This window comes from Centroberyx affinis, unplaced genomic scaffold (assembly GCF_046629955.1).
Source record: "Centroberyx affinis isolate AG114_WGS23_722 - 3 ecotype Tasmania unplaced genomic scaffold, CSIRO-AGI_Caff_v1 ptg004126l_1, whole genome shotgun sequence".
Classification (NCBI taxonomy): Eukaryota; Metazoa; Chordata; class Actinopteri; order Beryciformes; family Berycidae; genus Centroberyx; species Centroberyx affinis.
The window spans coordinates 435001-454718 of record NW_027281900.1 but is presented as its reverse complement, the minus strand read 5'-3'; the positions used below and the strand labels follow the sequence as shown (position 1 = coordinate 454718).

At 41.1% G+C, this 19718-nt stretch overlaps 1 protein-coding gene across 2 annotated transcripts in view; it reads left to right on the top strand.

The window, feature by feature from the left end:
- Positions 1-19718, top strand: part of LOC139663823 (LIM and calponin homology domains-containing protein 1-like) — a 113665-nt gene that overhangs the window by 34143 nt on the left and 59804 nt on the right. For both annotated transcript variants that reach the window (XM_071542574.1, XM_071542573.1), the window contains exons 2-3: positions 9657-9727; positions 13460-13529. In XM_071542574.1, coding sequence (XP_071398675.1) covers positions 9657-9727; positions 13460-13529 — 141 coding nt within the window. The remainder of the gene's footprint in view (positions 1-9656; positions 9728-13459; positions 13530-19718) is intronic.

The following is a 19718-nucleotide window of genomic DNA, read 5'->3' as shown; positions in this document are numbered from 1 at the left end:
TGTAATGTATTATCAACTGTGATATATATGTAGTGTAAACTCTAACAAAGGTTTCTGTTATACAAACGAGTTGGTAGTGTACACTTTAAATGTTGTCACTGTAAACATTGTACATTTTTACTAGTACGATGGACTTCTGTTTAACTGATCTGCATTACAGTACTTTTTTTCCCTCCTCTTGAACAGCATGCGTATTTATGTCTTCCTCTCCTTTTTATTGTGCTGTCCGCAACTACAAATCAACATAATCCATTGCTGTTGCATACAGCGTGTGGTTGGCACATGTGAATAGTAAACATGTGGTAATCTAGTAAAGTTCTTGCGTAACAAGCTATCCCACACATTATTCTTCCTTTCATTTTGTTTTGCTGTTGGAAAATGAAGTGATATATATTTTGGAAATTCTTTTTGAATTGCTGTTATGTCCTTTTTTCTGGAAGAGCTCGTCATTCTTGTAACTTCGGGGTGGTCTTCAAAGATGGTAGCCATTACAAGTAAGTTTTAGTCTATGAAACATGGTCATCTATCATAACAGACTGAGCCTAAATAGCCCGCTGTCATCAAACCGGTCTAAAAATGTTCCCTTCAGAAGCTGAGGTTCGGCACAGGGATTGGACTGATGCGGTCCAGTGCTGATTCCACTGTGTAATACTAAGGCAATTATGCTCCATTAACTGTCATTACCTGCGATGATCCCTGTTTCATAATAGTCTTTTGTTCATTGTCCCCGGCCTGGCCAGCGCCTGTGCTGCAGTTCCAGTTCGGCTCCATTGATTTAAAACCTCTGCTGCTTCCTCCGAGCGGTTTTTCTCAACTCCCGCCAAAAAACTAAAACTGGGGTGTTTGCAGTAGGCCTCCTGCAAGCACATGCCGACATCAGATGACTGTTGATGAGTGTGTGCTCTGTGTGTGTGTGTGTGTGTGTGTGGGTGAGTAAGTGGATGTGTGTCGTGTGTGACGCAGTTGGGGAGTCCATGCATCAGTCTGTGTGTCAGTGAATAAAGTATTATATCTTAATAAATAATCAGAGTTCACATTATCGCATTTGGCACTAGTCTGCACGAGCGTGTTTGTCTAATCGTCTCTCTGGCTCTTCGTACAGTAAATGCTCACCAGCAGATACAGTGAGGTCCGTTTGACGTCTGCGTGCTGATTGGCTGGATCTGCAACTGATTGTGGTGATTTAGCGGTGATCTGCCGTGCAGGCTTCAGAACCATGATCCAATCGGAGCCCAAATCTGATACAGCCTCTGCCAAGTCAGTGAAACCCCGTGATGCATACTAAAATTAGGCAGAGGGGAAAAAAAGATACAAGCTATTCTGTTTTCCAGGCTCACATTGGCCCCAGATGCCTTGAGCACCTCTGTCTGCTCTCTGGAAGGGAGACTTAGTAACAGTGTGTTGCATCTCACTGTACTTATACTGTATTTTATCGTGTTTTATAGCCCATCTCTAATGCTGCATGGCTGTATAATATTGTATATTGCTGTTTCTCCCTAATGTTTTTGTGATTCTTTATTGATCTGCTGAGAGAGACTAGAATATAGGAAATTAAATATCTTTCAGCTCCCATTTTCCCATTTTTTTTCCAATGTTTCCTTCTCTCATTAAAGGGGAAACCTATCATGGTAGTTTTATGAGTTAATGAATCAACATTGTCGTTTAAACTGAAAAATTTAGATGGAATTGTGGAAAAATGAAATTGAAATTTGGCTCATTGGATCCGTCTCAAAGTACCATCGCTGCTAAATCAGACAAACTCTTCATCTCTCTCATCGTCTTCCTTCATCACATCATCCTCTCTCCATACAAAAAGCTTTGGGCTAGATTAAAGGTGCATTAAGCAAGATCTTTACTGTCTACTGGCAGAAAATCACCATAAAATGTTGATTGTTGATCAGCACCAATGACTCAATGATTAACTTAAGTAGGTGCTGAGATTTCTGGCTTTCAAAACTCACTTTTCGGCCTGGGAAGACTCTTTCAAATTACTTTTTTTTTTCAAAGGACTTTTTTGCATGATGATAAGTTACCTCTTCACTAGACGTTTCTGCTGGATCTCTGCTCTAATTAGCTATCTTACGGATTATTAGTGTCAATTACAGGCCACTGTAAGCCGAGCCAGTGACCTGCTGATGTTGGTCGCCGATAGAGGTCTATAAAAGCCATAGGAGATCATGCCCCTTTAATACACTGAGGCTAGAATAATTATACAGTTGTACACTGGGCTAGAAATGTATATTGGGCTAGTGCTAAAAAGAGAAACTAGGCCAGAATCCTCCAACCACCAATAAAACACCTTCCCAGAGGTCTGTGGGACGGGACAGGGGGAGAGCCTGCAGCAGCTTTGCCACCTTGCTTAAAGTTTCATCAGCATACATATTCAGCCCGCCTTTTCCCCCTTTTGCCCCTTCCTCCATCCACCAACATGCCAACACACCAAGCACAGAGCAAACAGCCCATATCACAATAGAGGAGCCGGGCCTTCAAAGCCATTAGCTTCCTTTGAGGACCCTGTGGTGGTGGTGGCAGCTTGTGAAAAGGTCTGGATGATTGATCCCCAGGCAGACACCACTCCTGACCTTTGGCTGAACTTGTTGACGCTCCATGGGTTGAGGGACCCCCAGCAAGAGGCCCCTCATATGAAGAGTCACATGTTACCAATTTCACTACTGATGTTTGTTTTCTGACATTTTTTTTTCATCAAATCCTTGTATTCCTCGTAAAGCCAGAGGCAAGATTTTTATCTTTTTCATGATGATAAAAGCTTGGCAGTTGGGACATTGTTTCTGTGCCTGAGCGATGTTTTGCCTTGTCATAAAACAGTTGATTTAGGCTCTGCAATATTGAACAAAATGACTTGTTTTATTGTTCTATCTCTCGCTCTAAGAAGTCACAAGGCTACACTAAATCTGGGAACGACACATTTTCTCAAATGAAAAAATATGCATCAGCAGTATTGTCTATCCCCATGCTTCCTGCAATAACTCTGCTCAAGCCATAATGTTTGTATTGTGTAATGGCCAAGTCGTGCATAAAACACGACCTCACATGTTACACGCTATTGTTTACCGTTGACTAAATCAGAACCAGCAGCACTTACAGATTAAGACCTCTTGCCAAGATGAATTAGCAAGATTATTGGCCGATGGCCAGCAGACGTGTATACACACGTGTTGCTGAACTTGGATGCATAGTGTTGGATTCTGTCGGGATTATGCAACACACTTATGAAGAGATCTTGTAAAGTAGAACCATTTGACTACAAAGCAGGCGTGTGGGTATGGAGCACACGTCTCTGTTTATGTTCACGAGCCCTTGAGCTAACAGCTGTCAACTCTTTAACAGGCCGATCACACCTCGCCTCAGGGCCTCGCAGTAAGTAGTGTTTTACTCCCCCAAGTCACGGAAACCTGCCTGTCTCCAAACCTTGAATTACCGGTCGTTAATTTGGGACAGGTAGCCATCCAAGACAGGGCCCCAGAGATTACTACAGCAATGCAATAGATCTATTTTCATTGGATAGCCCTCGGGGGTGGAGGGATTGCAGTAAGCCAGTTCAGACAGGGAGAGGAGAAAACACTGCTACACGGTCATGGACTTGTGCCATCCTGAGGATCCCTGTATGAAGAAAAGCTCTTGGTTATGGTGACTGGATGTGCAGGTACCGATTTTTCAGCTGTGTCCTGTTCCAAAGACTTTATTTGTCTTGGCAATATTGCTTCAGTAGATAGTCTTTGAGTTGTGGTCAGTGGTCAGGCATGATTTTAGTTTGGAGGAAGTTATTCTCATCGGACTGATGTTTTGTCTCTCAAAACATCAATGTGATGTCTCCTGAGAGTTTTAAAGCCAGAACATCATTGCATTTTTTTATTATCTTATAATTCATCAAAGTAAAAAGTGGAGTCACACACTATTGCTCTCTCAGGGGAAAAAGGATTTGGCAAAAGCAAAGTTGGCTCCTGCTTATTCAAAGTTCATTCATGCTTTTCTAAACCAACGGAGACTTCCTTTCTTCTTGGGTAACAAAGTGATAGAGATGACCGTTTTGGATATGAATCCATGAGAATTACTTATGTCTGGACATGAAGGGGGTCCGCAGGGAAGGAAGTACATGGAAAAAATGCCAACAATCATCGTTTGATTGTTTGTGAAACAATGCGGGCGACATTCCACTGAAAACAACAAAGGCGACGCATTCCTCTGTCTAATTGAGTCCCCTCGTGTGACCCTGCTGTGGCTTTCAAACATCGGCTTCACATCCAGACGTTTCCAGCATCTTTAGGATGCATTTTTTTCCATTGAGGTGTTTCTGTTTTATTTGACAGATATACAGGACATTTGTACATTTCATTTGATTACATTGTTGTTTTGTATTCTTACTAGCAGCATTATTGACGATACTTAGATTGTTTTTGTTCCGTCATTATGTTTGCTTTCAAGATAAGAAAACGTTAATTCTCAGTCTGAGTGGTCTTCTGTGGTTAGTTTATTACATCCTACACTAGATCAACTGATGAGGTTTCTGAGTTAATGTTTCTTTTAAAGTATGCCCCCCATTACAACACATTTATACCCAGGTCAATTCAATTAAAATTTGATTTCTGCTGTACACCGTGCCCCTGACCTGCAATAAACAACCCTCCCTTGCACGTTAGAGAAATGAGCGAACTCGCTTTTTATAGCGGTGTTAGCTATGGCTTCCTGCTGCAACACTCAGAGGGGCTTTATTAGGCAGGAGGGGACCGCACTTTAGCCACAAGACCTAACGCCTCACCAGCCAATCAGCAAGCCTCCTGATGAGCTAATGTTGGGTGTGTTGGGCTGAAGGACCAGGTCCAATTCTGCCAACTTCACTCTTAAAAATGTTATGTCACTTCTGCACATCCGTGTGTCTAGTTTGGGACAACACATATTTGAGTTACCTTTCAAACACAACATACGTTAGTAGGAACACCTATTGACTGTACATATGTTGTTATTAATATACTGTATGTCGTTTAAAAGTTGCAAAAACATGTGCTGTCCCAAACTGAAAATGGTTGGTTTTTTAAATAGTTCCCTCTGGCCAAACAGGAGTTTCATGCGCTCTTCAACTCTGGACGACTCTTATGGGAGCAACAGATGTGCATGAATTAAAGTCCTCAGCAGCTCTGCAGTCACTGCCAGACAGAGCAGCCGGGTAATGAGAAAAACGAACCCCTGCCATTTTCTACGGTCCACACTTTGACATAGCCAGCAGAGAAACACGTAATTTATGTCAATGGGAATAAACCCCAAAGGATAGTATATTAATGTACCTAACACATAATATTTAATACATACATTCACAGCCATTATTTCTTGTGAAATAATGGCTTTTTCCGATAATTAATAATGTAAAATAGCCTGAAAAGGGAAAATAAAAGTCATCATTTGGTGTTTAAGTTCACTATTCTGTGTGTTAACACCTCTAACAGGTGGTCAAAGGTTGGCAAAGGTTTGCTTTTCGGGGTCATGAGCCAAATACATTGAGAACCATGGCTTTAATGTAAAGTACTGTATATTTATGGGCATAGGCCTTATATGAGTGTATATTAAACACTATATATAGGCTATATTCTAAGGAAAGGGCTTTGATTGGGCTATTTTGGAGGAAAAACCCATAGTGCAGTTTTTCTTGATGGAATAATATTAGTGGGTAAACTGTGTTTTTGTCCATCTTCTGCTGCACTTGGTGTATTCTGCAGTACATTTCACAGTTGTGGTAAAAATAACCTCCTCACACTGTAGACTCACCCCAGTTCAGGTGGTGCAACTCTGTAATCTATCGATGCCCTTTTGCCCAAAGAGGAGGTTGGCGGCAGGCTGGCCTGGTGGTTATAGAGACTGTCCTGTAATCCAGAGCTCACAGGTTCAACTCCTGCAACAGCCGGCATCTGTCCAAGTGTCCTTGAGCAAGACACCAAATGGTAAGGCATTCTAGATAAGAGTGCCCGCTAAATGCCAAAAATGTAAGAGGTTATCTAATTTTAGTGAAGCAACAGACAGCAGGCACACAGTACTCATCATTCAGCTGACACATTTATTGAGGAGCTCCTAAATCAAGGTCAGCCACTCAGCTGCAGATTTTTTTTAAAGTGTGGATATAAAAGTATCTAGGCCACTGAAGCTTTCCTGAGACAAGACCGTGAAATGTTATTCTGTAACGCGCAAGACCGGGGGATGTTGTTCACTGATGTACAAGACATGGGAATGTTGTTCACTAATGTTCAAGACACGCCAATGATATTACTTTACAGTGAAGACCTGGGAATTGTATTCCCTAATGTACAAGACCGCAGATTTTTTTCTGTAGTGTAAGATCTGGGAATGTCATTCACAAATGTATAGAAGCTGGGAATCCTATTCACTAATGTATTACTACTGTAGTCTAGTCATAGAATGACACACACAAGATTTTAGTTATATATACATACTAAGTTTTCTAGGTTAGCTAGTTAGCCTAGCTGACTGTCCAAGTTCAAACTAGCCATACTAGCCTATAGCTATGTAGGTAAGCTAGTTAGCTAGCTGCTGACCTTCCAACATCATGAATGAATAAAAACATGAAGTCATTGCCATTTATCTTTTTTATTTATATTGTATTTTGACTAGGGTTCCTTGTTTGCCGTTCAAGCTTGCCAGTTAGCTAACTTCTGTGGTTCTTTGGCTCCGCCTAGGGCTGTGCAATATGGACCAAAAATCATATCTCAATATTTTTAGGCTGAATGGCGATACACAATATATATCTCGGTATTTTCTACGAAGTGGGCTAAATGTTCAGTTGTAAGTAGGGCTGGGTGATATGGACAAAATCAAATATCACAATATTTTTGACCAAATACCTCGATATCGATATTGCGACAATATTGTAGGGATGACTATTTGTGCTTTCGCAAAATATTTACACAATGAGATTTTTGATAAATAATCATCAGTAATGTGGATATAATGACTAAGTGGGTAAAGGCAAATAATAGAACAGCTAGAACAGTCTGGTAAGTTCAGAAAATGACATCACTTTACTGTAATGCAGCCTTTAAACACAGGAAAAGACAAGACTTATGCTATACCATATTACGATATCCAAAATCTAAGGCGATATCTAGTCTCATATCACGATATTGATATAATATTGATATATTGTCCAACCCTAGCTCCGCCCATTGAGGTTTAACTCAACCAATACAATTATTTCTTCCTCTACTCCTGAGCAGCTCTGCGTCTGAGAAATGTTTGTGTTACTGAAACTCCAACCTGCTACACAAACTGCAGTTTGGTTGCTGGTTGTGTGGACCAAATGTTTTTGTTGTCAGATGGACCGCCGGGCCTCACGCTCAGCAGAATGTCGTCTCTCATCACTTTTGTGCTGTCAACACCAGGCACACAATGCCCAGTTCACAAGCGCTGCCGCAGTAGTGAATAGTTGTAGTGAATGGCCAAATGTTAGCATACGGGCCAAATCTGTGCCACGCTCTGTCTCTCTGTGTCTGTCGCTCTCTCTGTCTCTCTGTGGCTGTCGCTCTCTCTCTGTCTATGTCTCTCTCTCTAACTCCCCAGAAGCAAACACGAGGCCTACCGTCGGCTTACTCGCTGACATACAGCAGTCCATTTCTTTTGTAACGGGTCCAGGTTCCCCCCGACGAGCCAAGAAGCTGACAGAAACACACAGCCGGGGCCAGACGCTCTACATCCCCGCACACTTTTTTTTTTTTTTTTTCCCGCAGCTGTACAAATATATGTAACAGAATCAGTCAGGAAATTTAATCTTGTAATTGTTTTGGCTTCCAAACCAGCAGTCCGAAGGGGTCCGCTCCTCAAATGGCCAAATGTCTGTCGGAGTTTGCGAAAATGAATGGCTTTTAAATGGGCTCGGTTCTGAAAGACTTGCAACAGAGGTGATTTTTGAGTGGAAAGGTGTTATTTCACAGCTGGTGACGACGAAGCAGGCTTGTAAGTGTGTGTGCGTGCATTTGAGTTCAAGCTAATTGTACGATGGGTCTTCTAGTGGCTTCATGAGATAAATAAAGGTAAAAGGTCAAAAGTCTTCAAAGGCCAGGAGCTGACGGTTCCTTCCAGAGGTGGGGACTCGAGTCACATGACTTGGACTTGAGTCAGACTCGAGTCACAGTTGTAATTGCTTGAGACTTGACTTGATGCATGAAGAGAAGACTTGAGACTTGACTTGACTTGATGTCTTGAAAAGGTTTCGAAAGTCTTGACTTGAGATCTTGTGTTTGTGTAAATGACTTAGATTGAAAGTGATGAGATTTGTTTCACCAGACGACTGAATTTAAATTCTGTTTTCTGAATTTTTATGGAATGATTGAATTTATTGAAGTTGAAACTGATTATAGAAATCAAACTCATGATGCTCTTATCAAGTTTTTATCCTGTGAAAACCATATTGCATTGAAAAGTCCTAGATTTTTAGTTTTCTTTAAGATATTAAATTGATACTGGATTCTTGATTTGTTCTGACTTGACTTGCTGTTCTACATTTAGACTTGAGACTTGACAATAATGACATGGACTTGACTTGGTAATCTACATTTAGACTCGGGACTTGACTTGAGACTTGTGCCTCAAGACTTGAGACTGACTTGGGACTCAAACAAAGGTGACTTGGTCACACCTCTGGTTCCTTCAGATAGATTACGACCACTTGGATTTGATACATTTTTTGTATATACTTTGCTGCAACTGAACCTTACAACCATTTTAAGTTCACTGCCTTAGGAGTTTGCGCTCTTTAATGTGTCACAACTACATCTTGAGAGGGAAACGTAGTCCTGTGTGTTCTAATATTTGTTCAAGAACTTGCACACATATGTCCCATGATCTGGTCATGCAAATACATGCAAACACACGGCCTCGCCTCCTCAAAGAGACTGAGCAGCTACTACCCGATAAATCCCCTGTCACAACATATTAGCCCGCCTGAGCCATTTGGTAGGGATGATGGTGGCTTACGTCAAGCCTGTTAGTGTTTAGCACTGTGAACCAGAGGGGGGACTTGATATACGGCCGGCAGCTTTTTGTGCACCTCGCCATGCCATTCCCTGGATTTACTGTGAAGGAAAGACGTAAAAGGAGTGTGGAAAAAAGGTTATTATGCTTGTTTCTTGTTGTCCAAGTGAATTTTGTGCGTCTAGACTTTAGATTCATAGTTTGACATGGTCATTTGATGTGCTATTTTTGCTCTTACAATCTCTCCATTGGGTAAACCCAGTCTTTCATGATCTTGCCAAGGATATTAAGACATTTACCATGTTTGTGTGCTTGTGTCTTCCATGTAATGCTGCTATTTGCTATTTTTGATTTTTGATTTCTGCATTTAATCCTTTTTAGTGCTTTGGGTCTGAGGAAATTGAGTAATAATAAAATTCCTTATTATTATTCAATCAAGCCTGAATGGCAAGAGATCAAACGTGAAGTTGTGCAGCATGTGATTACTGATTATGTCTGAATTCCACGCATACTATCATGAATATTCTACTTATTCTACACTGCTGTGTGGTTTTCTGTGCTGGCTTTGTAAGCTGAATTTCCCTCAGGACAATAAAGGGGATTGTATCTTGTGTATCTTATATCTTCCAACGACACCAACTCCCTTCTTTTCCTTCCATCTGCAGGCGGTGACAGGGAGATGCTTCGGTGACAAGGATTTCAGAGGAGGTTTGGAGAACGGGATACTGCTGTGCGAGTAAGTTCTGACCACATTATTATCCTCATCTGACTGGCTTTATTGTTCATACTGTGCACTGACTGTCTCTATAATTTTTATCCTTATCTGGTCTAGTCTAGTCTAGTCTTGTTTATTTATACAGCTCTTTATCACAGTCAGGTCTCAAAGGGCTTTACATACCATCATATAAATGTCATATACTATACTACATCATACATATACTGTAAATCCTATACCAGGTCATATACATACTTCATATACACCACCAGTCAAAAGTTTGGACACATGCATTTTTCTTTATTGTTACTATTTTTCACATTTTAGAATAATAGTAAAGACATCAAAACTATGAAATAACACAAATGGAATAATGCAGTGACCAAAAAAGTGTTAAACAAATCAAAACTATCTTATATATTAGATTTTTTGAAGTAGCCGCCCTTTGCCTTGATGGAAAGGCAAAGGCTTTGGAAAAAAATTCATACATAGGATCAACTTTATGAGCGCATGATGCTCATAGTGACGTCTAAAGTCAGGAAAGGTTGAGAGAGAGCTATGCATATTGTTGTTGGGTTTTCCTCTGCCTAATCAGTGGTTTGATTTAGAGAGAAATGTAACTCTTTGGCAACCAATGCCGACGTGTTTTCAGCCAAGGTGTCCATCAGCAGCAAGACACTGAACCCCCAGTAATCTGTATATTTGTCTAAGAAACAAACTTCAAGCATTTTAGCCTTTAGATCAAAATGGCTTTAAGATAATGAAAAATATAGTACATTCAATCAGGTGTGTCTGAACTTTTGACTGGTAGTGTACATCATTTACTACATCACATACAAACTACATCATATACTACATCCTAGATCCTAGATCATATACATCATATACTATACTACTACACACAAGTACACTGACGCCTGGGCTACCATATTCTTTTATTCACTAAGTATAAATGCTATCCAAAGGAATTGATTCATCAAACAATTTATTGTTTGATGAGAGATTATGAAATTGAAGACAGATGCCATCTTTTTAGCTATGGGTGATTCTTGAAACAGGAATTTCCCCTTGTGGGACAATAAAGAACTGAACTGAACTGAACTAGATGATGCTCTTCTCCACAGTGACTTAAAATGAGTGCAACAGTAGAATAAAGAAGAGAATTAAGTTCCTAAATAAATTCCTAAATCGCCAACATTACAAGCAACCAACCATAAGTGGTGCAAGGGTCAGAGTGATTGTTTCCTGAAAGCTGGTTTAACAAATTACTCATGTGATCTTAGAATGATTATGTATGATCAAGAAGTGCAGGGAAAAGGGCTTGCAGTGAGACAGGTTTTCCTGGCAGGCTGTCCACTGGTTGGTGGTGACAAGGTGTGCTAGTGGTTAGAGACACTGTCCTGTAACCTAAAGATCACAGGTTTGATCCCCACAACAGCTAATGTGTCCTGTTGAAGTGTCCTCAAGTCAGACACTGAACACCTGCCTGCTGGAAACACTCACTTATTCTCTCTCTCTCTCTCTCTCTCTCTCTCTCTCTCTCTCTCTCTCTCTCTCTCTCTCTCTCTCTCTCTCTCTCTCTCTCTCTCTCTCTCTCTCTCTCTCTCTCTCTCTTTCTCTCTCTCACTCAGTATACCAGAAACTGTCACAGACATGCTTAGTTTTCACCCTGGAAACCCTAGAAATGTGCACAGTACATATCATTCACACGGAAGAATACTGTCGTTTTTTCACCCACACCTCTTGGAAATCTTCCGTATCCTGCTGTTTAGCCTTTACACCTTTAAAAAAAAACATCAAATTAATTCTGTCATTTAGCTGATACTCTTGAGTTCCAGTGAGTAGGGAGGTAGAGATGGTTCAGCGTCTTGCTCAAGGACTCTTAAATAGGATACATTATTGTTGATTGAGTTGAGTAAGTTAGCAGGTTGCAGGGATCAAACCTGTGATCTTTCGGACGGGCCGGCCTCTCGAACCACTAGGCCACCCTGCTACCATTTAATCATCGAAGTTGTATCCGCTTCTCCTAAAAAACAAACAAAAGTTTAGTCCAAGAATGCACTAAAAGGGTATCCAAGCACCAAAGGAGGGAACAGATTGGACTTCCCGTGCAAGGCTTGTTTTGAAGCTCACTAATTCCACAAGGAAAACACTCTTCAGCTTCCTGATGTGCAAGGCCGTCAGGAAAGGTGTGTGTGTGTGTGTGTGTGTGCATACGCATGAGCTGATGTATTTATTTGTTGTTGTTACATGCTGTGTGTGTTTGTGTTTATCTGTGTGTGTTTTAGGATCCAGGAAGACACTCTCTTTAGTAGACATTCCCACTTCCTCAGAGTTGGCTGTATCAAGGTTGAACTGTGACAGGCTTTCAATGAAAAATCCACTTATCCACAAACACTTTACTTCACTGTTATGAAACAGCTATTGGCAATGCACCTTGCATTTCTGGGCCCATTTTTTTGTTGGGTAGTATATTTGTCTTATTCCCCTACATAACTGGCCAAACATAAACAATGTGATGTCACATCAAGATAGTTCTAGCACACCTATAATGGAGTTTGACAGCAGCAAATTTTTCAACTATCTAAAACATCAGTGTTAATCATCAGGTTTTGGTGTCAGTCCCTCAGAATCAAAGAGCGAGGGCTTCTTTCTAGAGTCACTAATTTGCACCGACGTTCATCAGTCATACAGGCAGAAATCCATCGTAGAAGAGGCAGAGAGACCAATTTCTCCACCAACAGTAGCAGAAAATAGACCAGAATGCAATGGAGCCACAGCATGCATCTTTATGGGTCGTTGGTAATGTGTGAAATATAACGCCCTCCTCAACGACTATTTTGTAATTTGATAAACCGGACACAACACACCACGACATTGTTCTCTTTCCACTCACTTTTTCTTCACTATAAAAACTTACTGTGCTATCGCTGTGGCCTTTCAACAACCCCACTCCCGCCCCTTCTCTAAATTACAACACTTCATCGCAAAATAACTCTTGGAATGCATTGAGCATCGCAGACGGCTGGTATCTAACAGTGTAAGAGTATCCGAGGGTGGATTTTTCCTTTTACAGGGTGGAATCATTACCGTGCTTCCTCCTCTGATGAAAACACACACAAAAGATGAAACAGGAGACTGAGAGAGACAGAAGGAGAGAGAGAGAGAGAGAGAGAGAGAGAATATGTGGGTAGGGGGGAGTCTGTCAGAAACTGTGGCTTACCCCAGAAAAAAGTGGTCCAAGGCTGCAGGTGTATGCTCTAAGTTTCTAAGGTCTGTGTGTGTGTTTGTTCGCTTGTGTATGTGTGTGTGTGTGTGTGTGTTTGTGTGTGTATTGAGAGATAACACAAGAAGGGTCTACCTCTTTCCATGTGGCTCCCAGGAGTAGAAAGAGGAGCATGTGACTTCTGATTTAGGATCAGTATCACTATCCACCTTCCAGACGGCACTATGGGACCTCGAAAAAATGTTTCCTACTCCCTTTTTGCTTCCCCTCTTTTCTCTCCAGACACACACACACAAACACACACACAGGCACACACACACACACATGCACACACTGTTTCTCTCCCTTTTTGCCTGCAGTCATTTCACTCCTCTCCTCTTGCTGGATTCCTGTCTAGCTTGTGCTGCATCTTTTTGTAATATTCATGCCCTATCATCACGATGGCAAGTTTTCAAAGGCACGGCTCTGCTTTTTGTTTTGCACCAAACTTAACTTGTGATGCCTACTTCCCCCTGTCTGTTTGTCAGGTTGCTGAGCTCTATTAAACCCGGCCTGGTGAAGAAAATCAACAGACTTCCAACTCCCATCGCTGGTCTGGTGAGTCCTCTACCCCCCCACCCCATCCTTTCCTATCCATCCATCACCTCTCATCTCCAGGAATCCTCTCTATAAACTGTTGAGTTAAAGGAATAGATCGAGCGATGAGAACATAGACACCAAAATCATGTCATCGTGTCCCCAGTAGAGCAGCACATGGACATATTGGGGACACATGTGTTAGCTCCAGTGTTCCATGCTAACACTTAAAGCCCCTGGCAAGGCACTTCCGTGATTTTCTTGTAAATATGTAATTTGTGGTCTTGAATGCATATAAAAACTGTATACAAAATATGAAAATTCAATTATACTCTGATCGTTCAAAAAATCGATTTAACCGTTTGGCATTTTTCTGATACTTGATGAGAAGTGGGCGGAGTTATCTCAGGAGGTAATCTCCAACCAATCATAATTTAAGAGAAAGCTTAATGCGTCAAACGGCATTCCCGCTCTAATAAAATAATGAACTCCTGCCTTTTCGTTCTCTTTGTGTCTGAGCAAATTCACCCTGCGTTGTGAGTTGTGCGACTAGCTAGCTAAATATCTGCCTTCCCTTGTCTGAACATCTATCTATCTATCTATCTATCTATCTATCTATCTATCTATCTATCTATCTATCTATCTATCCATCCATCTATCTATCTATCTATCTATCTATCTGTCTATCAGTCTATCAGTCTATCAGTCTGCTGGAGCTGGAGTACAGTATTTTGAGTGATAGTAGGCAACTAGCATCATCTCATAAGTGTGAAAGTGTGAACTTGTTGCAGCTCTAAAGCTAAATGAAAAGTCGTTTTAAATGATATACAGCTAGGACTGTCAGAGTTTTTGTAGATTAAGTCAAATGTACACAAATAGTACTGTTTTGAACAACCCGGGACTGCGAGTGAAGTTGTACACCTTTATGCATGATCTGGGTAATGCATGAAGGTCTGAGGGAATAGCATATTCTGTATGAAGCAGGTATGATGGGTCATTTGTGATTTCCTTAGCGATGGCGCATGATGCTCATAGTGACGTCTAAAGTCAGGAAAGGTTGAGAGAGAGCTATGTGTATTGTTGTTGGGTTTTCCTCTGCCTAATCAGTGGTTTGATTTAGAGAGAAATGTAACTCTTTGGCAACCAATGCCGAGGTGTTTTCAGCCAAGGTGTCCATCAGCAGCAAGACACTGAACCCCCACTAAACAGGTCACTCATTGTACGTGAGTGTTGCAGTGAGACTCTTGATCTCTGGATAAGAGCATCAGCTAAATGCCTAAGATGTAAAATATCTGCTGTAGCCCCCAGCTTTAATCATATAAAGCCTGAGAGAGCATACTTTAAAACTTCCCTCACTTACTTTCTTCCTCCCTCCGGCTAAATCAAATTAGTATGACACATTGAAACCACCATTCAAAAACACTTTGAAATTGCTTCCTGGTCCCAGTGGCTGAATTGAATATTGTACATTGTCGTCCTTGGATTTATTTCAGAATTTTAAGTCCAGCTCATGCTTTGAATGAAAGCCTGTGAATTTAAATGGACCTGAACACTGATACGTTTCAGCAGGGTACAGTGCGACACAGTGGAGCCCTTTCATGACGACCTAAGACCTTGATCTGGATGAAGTGGCCTTTCAGGACCCGGAGCGAGGCGTGAACAGAAGCTCGCTGAGAGTTGATAGCGTTGGAGCTCGCACTAAATGTGCTTCCTTCTCTCATTCCTTCCTTGCTTGCTCTCCAGTGTATTCCCTAGTGTTGTCTTAAAGCCTGTTCATGTTACAATTCCATTTTGCATTTTGGGCATTTAGTTGAGACTCTTATTCAGAGCGACCCACAATGAGGGAACAGGTAGCGTCTTGGTCAAGGACACTTCCACTAGGCCAGCCTGCTACTGTTACTACTGCTTCTGCCAGTACTACTGCTACTATGGCTATGAATAATAATGACAATAATAATTGTATATAGTGAGCATATTTCAAAACCAAGATTGCAAAGTGCTGCACAGTGTGAAATCACACTAAAATGAGCAGACAATAAAAAAAAAGACCATCCTGTAAAAGTGAGCTTTTAAAAGCGATTTAAAGATTTTTTTCTGCCTCATAGCACTAAATGACCATATTATATATCAGGGTTGTTAATCAATACCAGTAACTCAACGATTACTTGGCCAGGTGCTGACATTTCTGGCTTTCAAAACTCACTTTCCAGCCTGCGCTCTGTTTTGGAACAAAAACTCCCAGCCCATCCCTGTCTCGTCTCTATTGTGAAAATGTGTCTTTCTTATTTATGTCAACTACAGGCCACCGTAAGCTGTGCCAGAGACATGTCAGTGTCTTTTCAATCCCTTGGTGGAGAATCAATAGAGGTCGATACAAGTCATAGATTACTTAATGCCCCTTTAAAAGAAGGAATCCTGTCACTAAATTTTAAAGGAAGCCTTGTTAGAGCGTCAATAAAATGATGGAATGATAGGAGGAAGGAGGTTAAAGCGTGGTGAAGGCATGCGAGAGAGAGAGAGAAAGGTGATCCAGACAGAGAAGCTCTGAGACTTGCAGAGAAGAAAAAGTGTAAGGTGAGCTGGATATTGTTTGGCTCACAGCGCGACAGAACGGCCAAGGAAGTTTGGTTTGGGCTGGAACGGCCTTTCTTATCTCATGGCGTCACTAATGGCTGCCAATGAGTCTCCTCTGGCTTTTAACAAGCGGCGGGTAATTATACAGCCACTTTCTCAACAGGCCTTTGTCTCCACTTTACAATCACTGCTACAATAACAATGGATTATCCTATTACTGTTTTTAAAGCCAAGAGCTACTGTACTCACTCCATCTTGGTAATGTTTCAACCGCGTAAATCACTGCATAAACACAAAGATTCAGTTTCTATTAGTCTTTTGTTCTGTCTTTCGTTTGTTTTCTCTTTCTTTCTTTCTGTCTTTCTTTCCTTCCTTTTCTTTGCGCGACCCCACAGTCTTCAAAGTATTCAGCGGATTTCATCGGTTTCCATGGCTATCATTTTCCTCTATTCATGGTCTAATGGGTTCTGTCAAAGCCACATGAGGAACAGGTTCATCTGTACCGGGTGTCGGCCTCGTCTTTTAAAGGCTCTTTGAGGGCTATCAGGGATCCATCAGAGCAAAGTGCCACTCTGCCGGCTAGGAACAGCACACTGACCTCAACAGGCTGTTTAATCTAGTACTCAGTCTGAAGTTTTCTTTGAATAAATGAAAACTTTGCCAGAATGGGGATGAGATAATTGAATTTTTTCCAGTGCAGTTTCAAGTAGGGCTGGGCAATATATCATATATAATATATTATATCGATATTGTGATATGAGACTAGATATCGTCTTAGATTTTGGATATCGTAATATCGTGATATGGCATAAGTGTTGTCTTTTCCTGGTTTTAAAGGCTGCATTACAGTAAAGTGATGTAATTTTCTGAACTTACCAGACTGTTCTAAAACAGGGAAGGAAACCCTGTCTTTGCATTTTATTTTGATCACAGTCTTGTTTTAATAAAAGTGCTTGTGACATCTCACATGTGGCTTTGACTTACAACTGAACATTTAGCCCACTTCGTAGAAAATACCGAAATATATATAGTGTATCGCCATTCAGCCTAAAAATACCGAGATATGATTTTTGGTCCATATCGCCCAGCCCTAGTTTCAAGAATTCACTCAATATTCTTATGCCAAAAAGCGCATTAGATATTCGGCTTCTAATTTGTGTTCTTTGCTAGATAAGCATACTGCAAGATTAAAATTTGGTCTGTCAGCTGAAATTGGCATAAATTCTTGAGGGCTTTTTTCTCTCATAAAGGATTTTTTGCTTGTTTGTTTGTATGTATGTCACATGCGATATGTCAGACACCAGGAATCGGATTTTGACGAAACTTGGGGGGAGTGATGCAGCTCACCACCTTGGCCCAAGGGGGGGGCACTATAATAACAGGTCAAAACAAAATGGCACAGGTGTTGCTGATTGGCCCCGAGAGGGGACTGCATCATCTGTGGGAGACAACATTAAGTTTGAGAACATACAAAAGGTAAAAAAGAAAAAAGAAATGACCTGTTGGTAGTTAGCCAAATATGAGCCTCTACTTTCTAAGACAACCATAACAAAGTTTCATAAGTCTGTCTTCTAGCTTCATGTGGCTTTGTAGGGATTTTTCTTCCCCCTGGCTGTGATTAGAGAGGTGAGAAACGCATAAACAAGGGGCCTGCTGTTATCAGGCCCATCGTAATAAAACACAGGCTACTCCCCCTTCCTCTTCCTGTTTGGGGGCTAATGGGAAAATGAGTCTCTGAGGAGTTCTGGCTGTTGTGTAATTGGAGCGGCTGCCTCAGTGCTTTGGCAGCTCGGCCTGTATGGCTCAGCATCGGCCTGAACAGGTCGGTTGTTGCGGGGTCTGTTCCCAGCGGTCTCTGGGTAGATTGGTATGCTCGTGTTTTACGGAGTGTAAATAGACACGTAACGGAGATCGGCCCGCAGGTTGAATGGTAGTAATTCATGGGCTTACTATGCACTCCTAAAAAAGATGTGTCGCTTTCAAGACATCTGTGCATTTAACTTAGGACAACACATGTTTGTGTTACTTTTCGATAAAGCCGTCAACTTTTCAGGAACTTAAGAAAAACAGCTTTGTTTTTGCTTGAACATAATGCATTTTTGACTTTATCTTGTGGATTTTGTTTTGGTTTCATAAACCCAAGAGGTCAAAGAATTTTCTCAACCCTCTGAGGAGCATGTAATCCTTCAACTGAAGTGAAAAATGAAAATCAGCAAAATCGTAATTGCATGGTTTTTACAGGACAACAGCGATATGTAAACAACAAGACATATCGCTGTTGTCGTGTGAAAGCCTTGTGAATCTCCCTAGTAACTACCCTTGGTCTTATGAAACCTTTTCAAAACCAAAAGGATAAACTCTAAATTACATGGTGGGAAAGCTAAAGACAAGACTGTTTTTCTTAGTTTCTGAAAATTTGGAGAGAAAATGTTAGAGATACGAGGTTTTTGCCTGACAGCGACAATATAGAAAATGACACAAGTAGCCTAGGCCACAAGTTGAAAAGCAACAGAAATGTATATATATATATGCATCAGAATGTATATTGTAATGTCTTCTATGTGATATCAGTATGTAATGATGTGTCTTTATAAACTTAATTCCACAAATTCCATAAGTGCCACAGGAGTGAATTAAGAAGAATAGATTGCAGTGTAAGTTTACATGTTTATTTTGCTCTGATTGACCTGTATTTGTATGTTTTAGCCATGAGATACGGCCAAGTAAGAGTAGAACATTTCAGAGTGAAGAATTTTTGAGTTCTCACTTTGACCCTGCTCCGGTCTTATTTTTGGGTGTTATCCTTGGCCGTGAGAAGTGGACTTGGAAGCGTATCTCGCAGACACCCAAGTGTCTCGTTTCCCCGTCCTGACCAGCTTTTCCTCTGGATACTGTCAAGGTCCAGAATCTGGGTGTGAACACCGCTCCTCTTCCCTGAGAAACCTTGGTGGTCAGATCGTGGTAGCCAGATATCGATTACAGTGAGGGTCGTGTTTAAAGCAACCCAAGTCTCACACACACACACACACACACACACACACACACACACACACACACCTACACTGATCAAACTCATATGGAGAACCGAAACTATTGGATTTAAAAATACTTGGCTCTCAGACACTTTTACCTTCTGCTAATTCCTAATGATGTTTATTCAGATTTATCTACTTCTAATACCTAATGACGCTCTATTAAAGGATAAGGCTGGTGTTTTTCAATGCATTTCTTACTGTCAACAAATCCTATGAAAATAACAAAAATCAGCAATGATTTTGTTATGCTAACCTGTCTCGTCCATGTAGCCGGTGCCCAATGAAGCCATGTCCCAGCAGCCATAGAACTCCATTGTATTAAAAAAATGATTTAAAACATGTCACAGAGCCATGCCGTTGCTCTGGGCAGCATATTTCATCATCGCAATGCACCGGGCCAGCCGACTTTCTCCTCAAACGACTTAATAAGCCGGCTGTAAACACTTTGCGATCCCAGGAAAGTAGTTCTGTAGCACCGAAAATAGTCCCCGGCGTGATGAAGAATTTGAATTTGATTTGGTAATAACTACAACAGCCTGACTTTTCGTGGTAACAGTTAGCAATTTTTAAAATTGAAACTATCAATCTAAGTCAGAAAGTA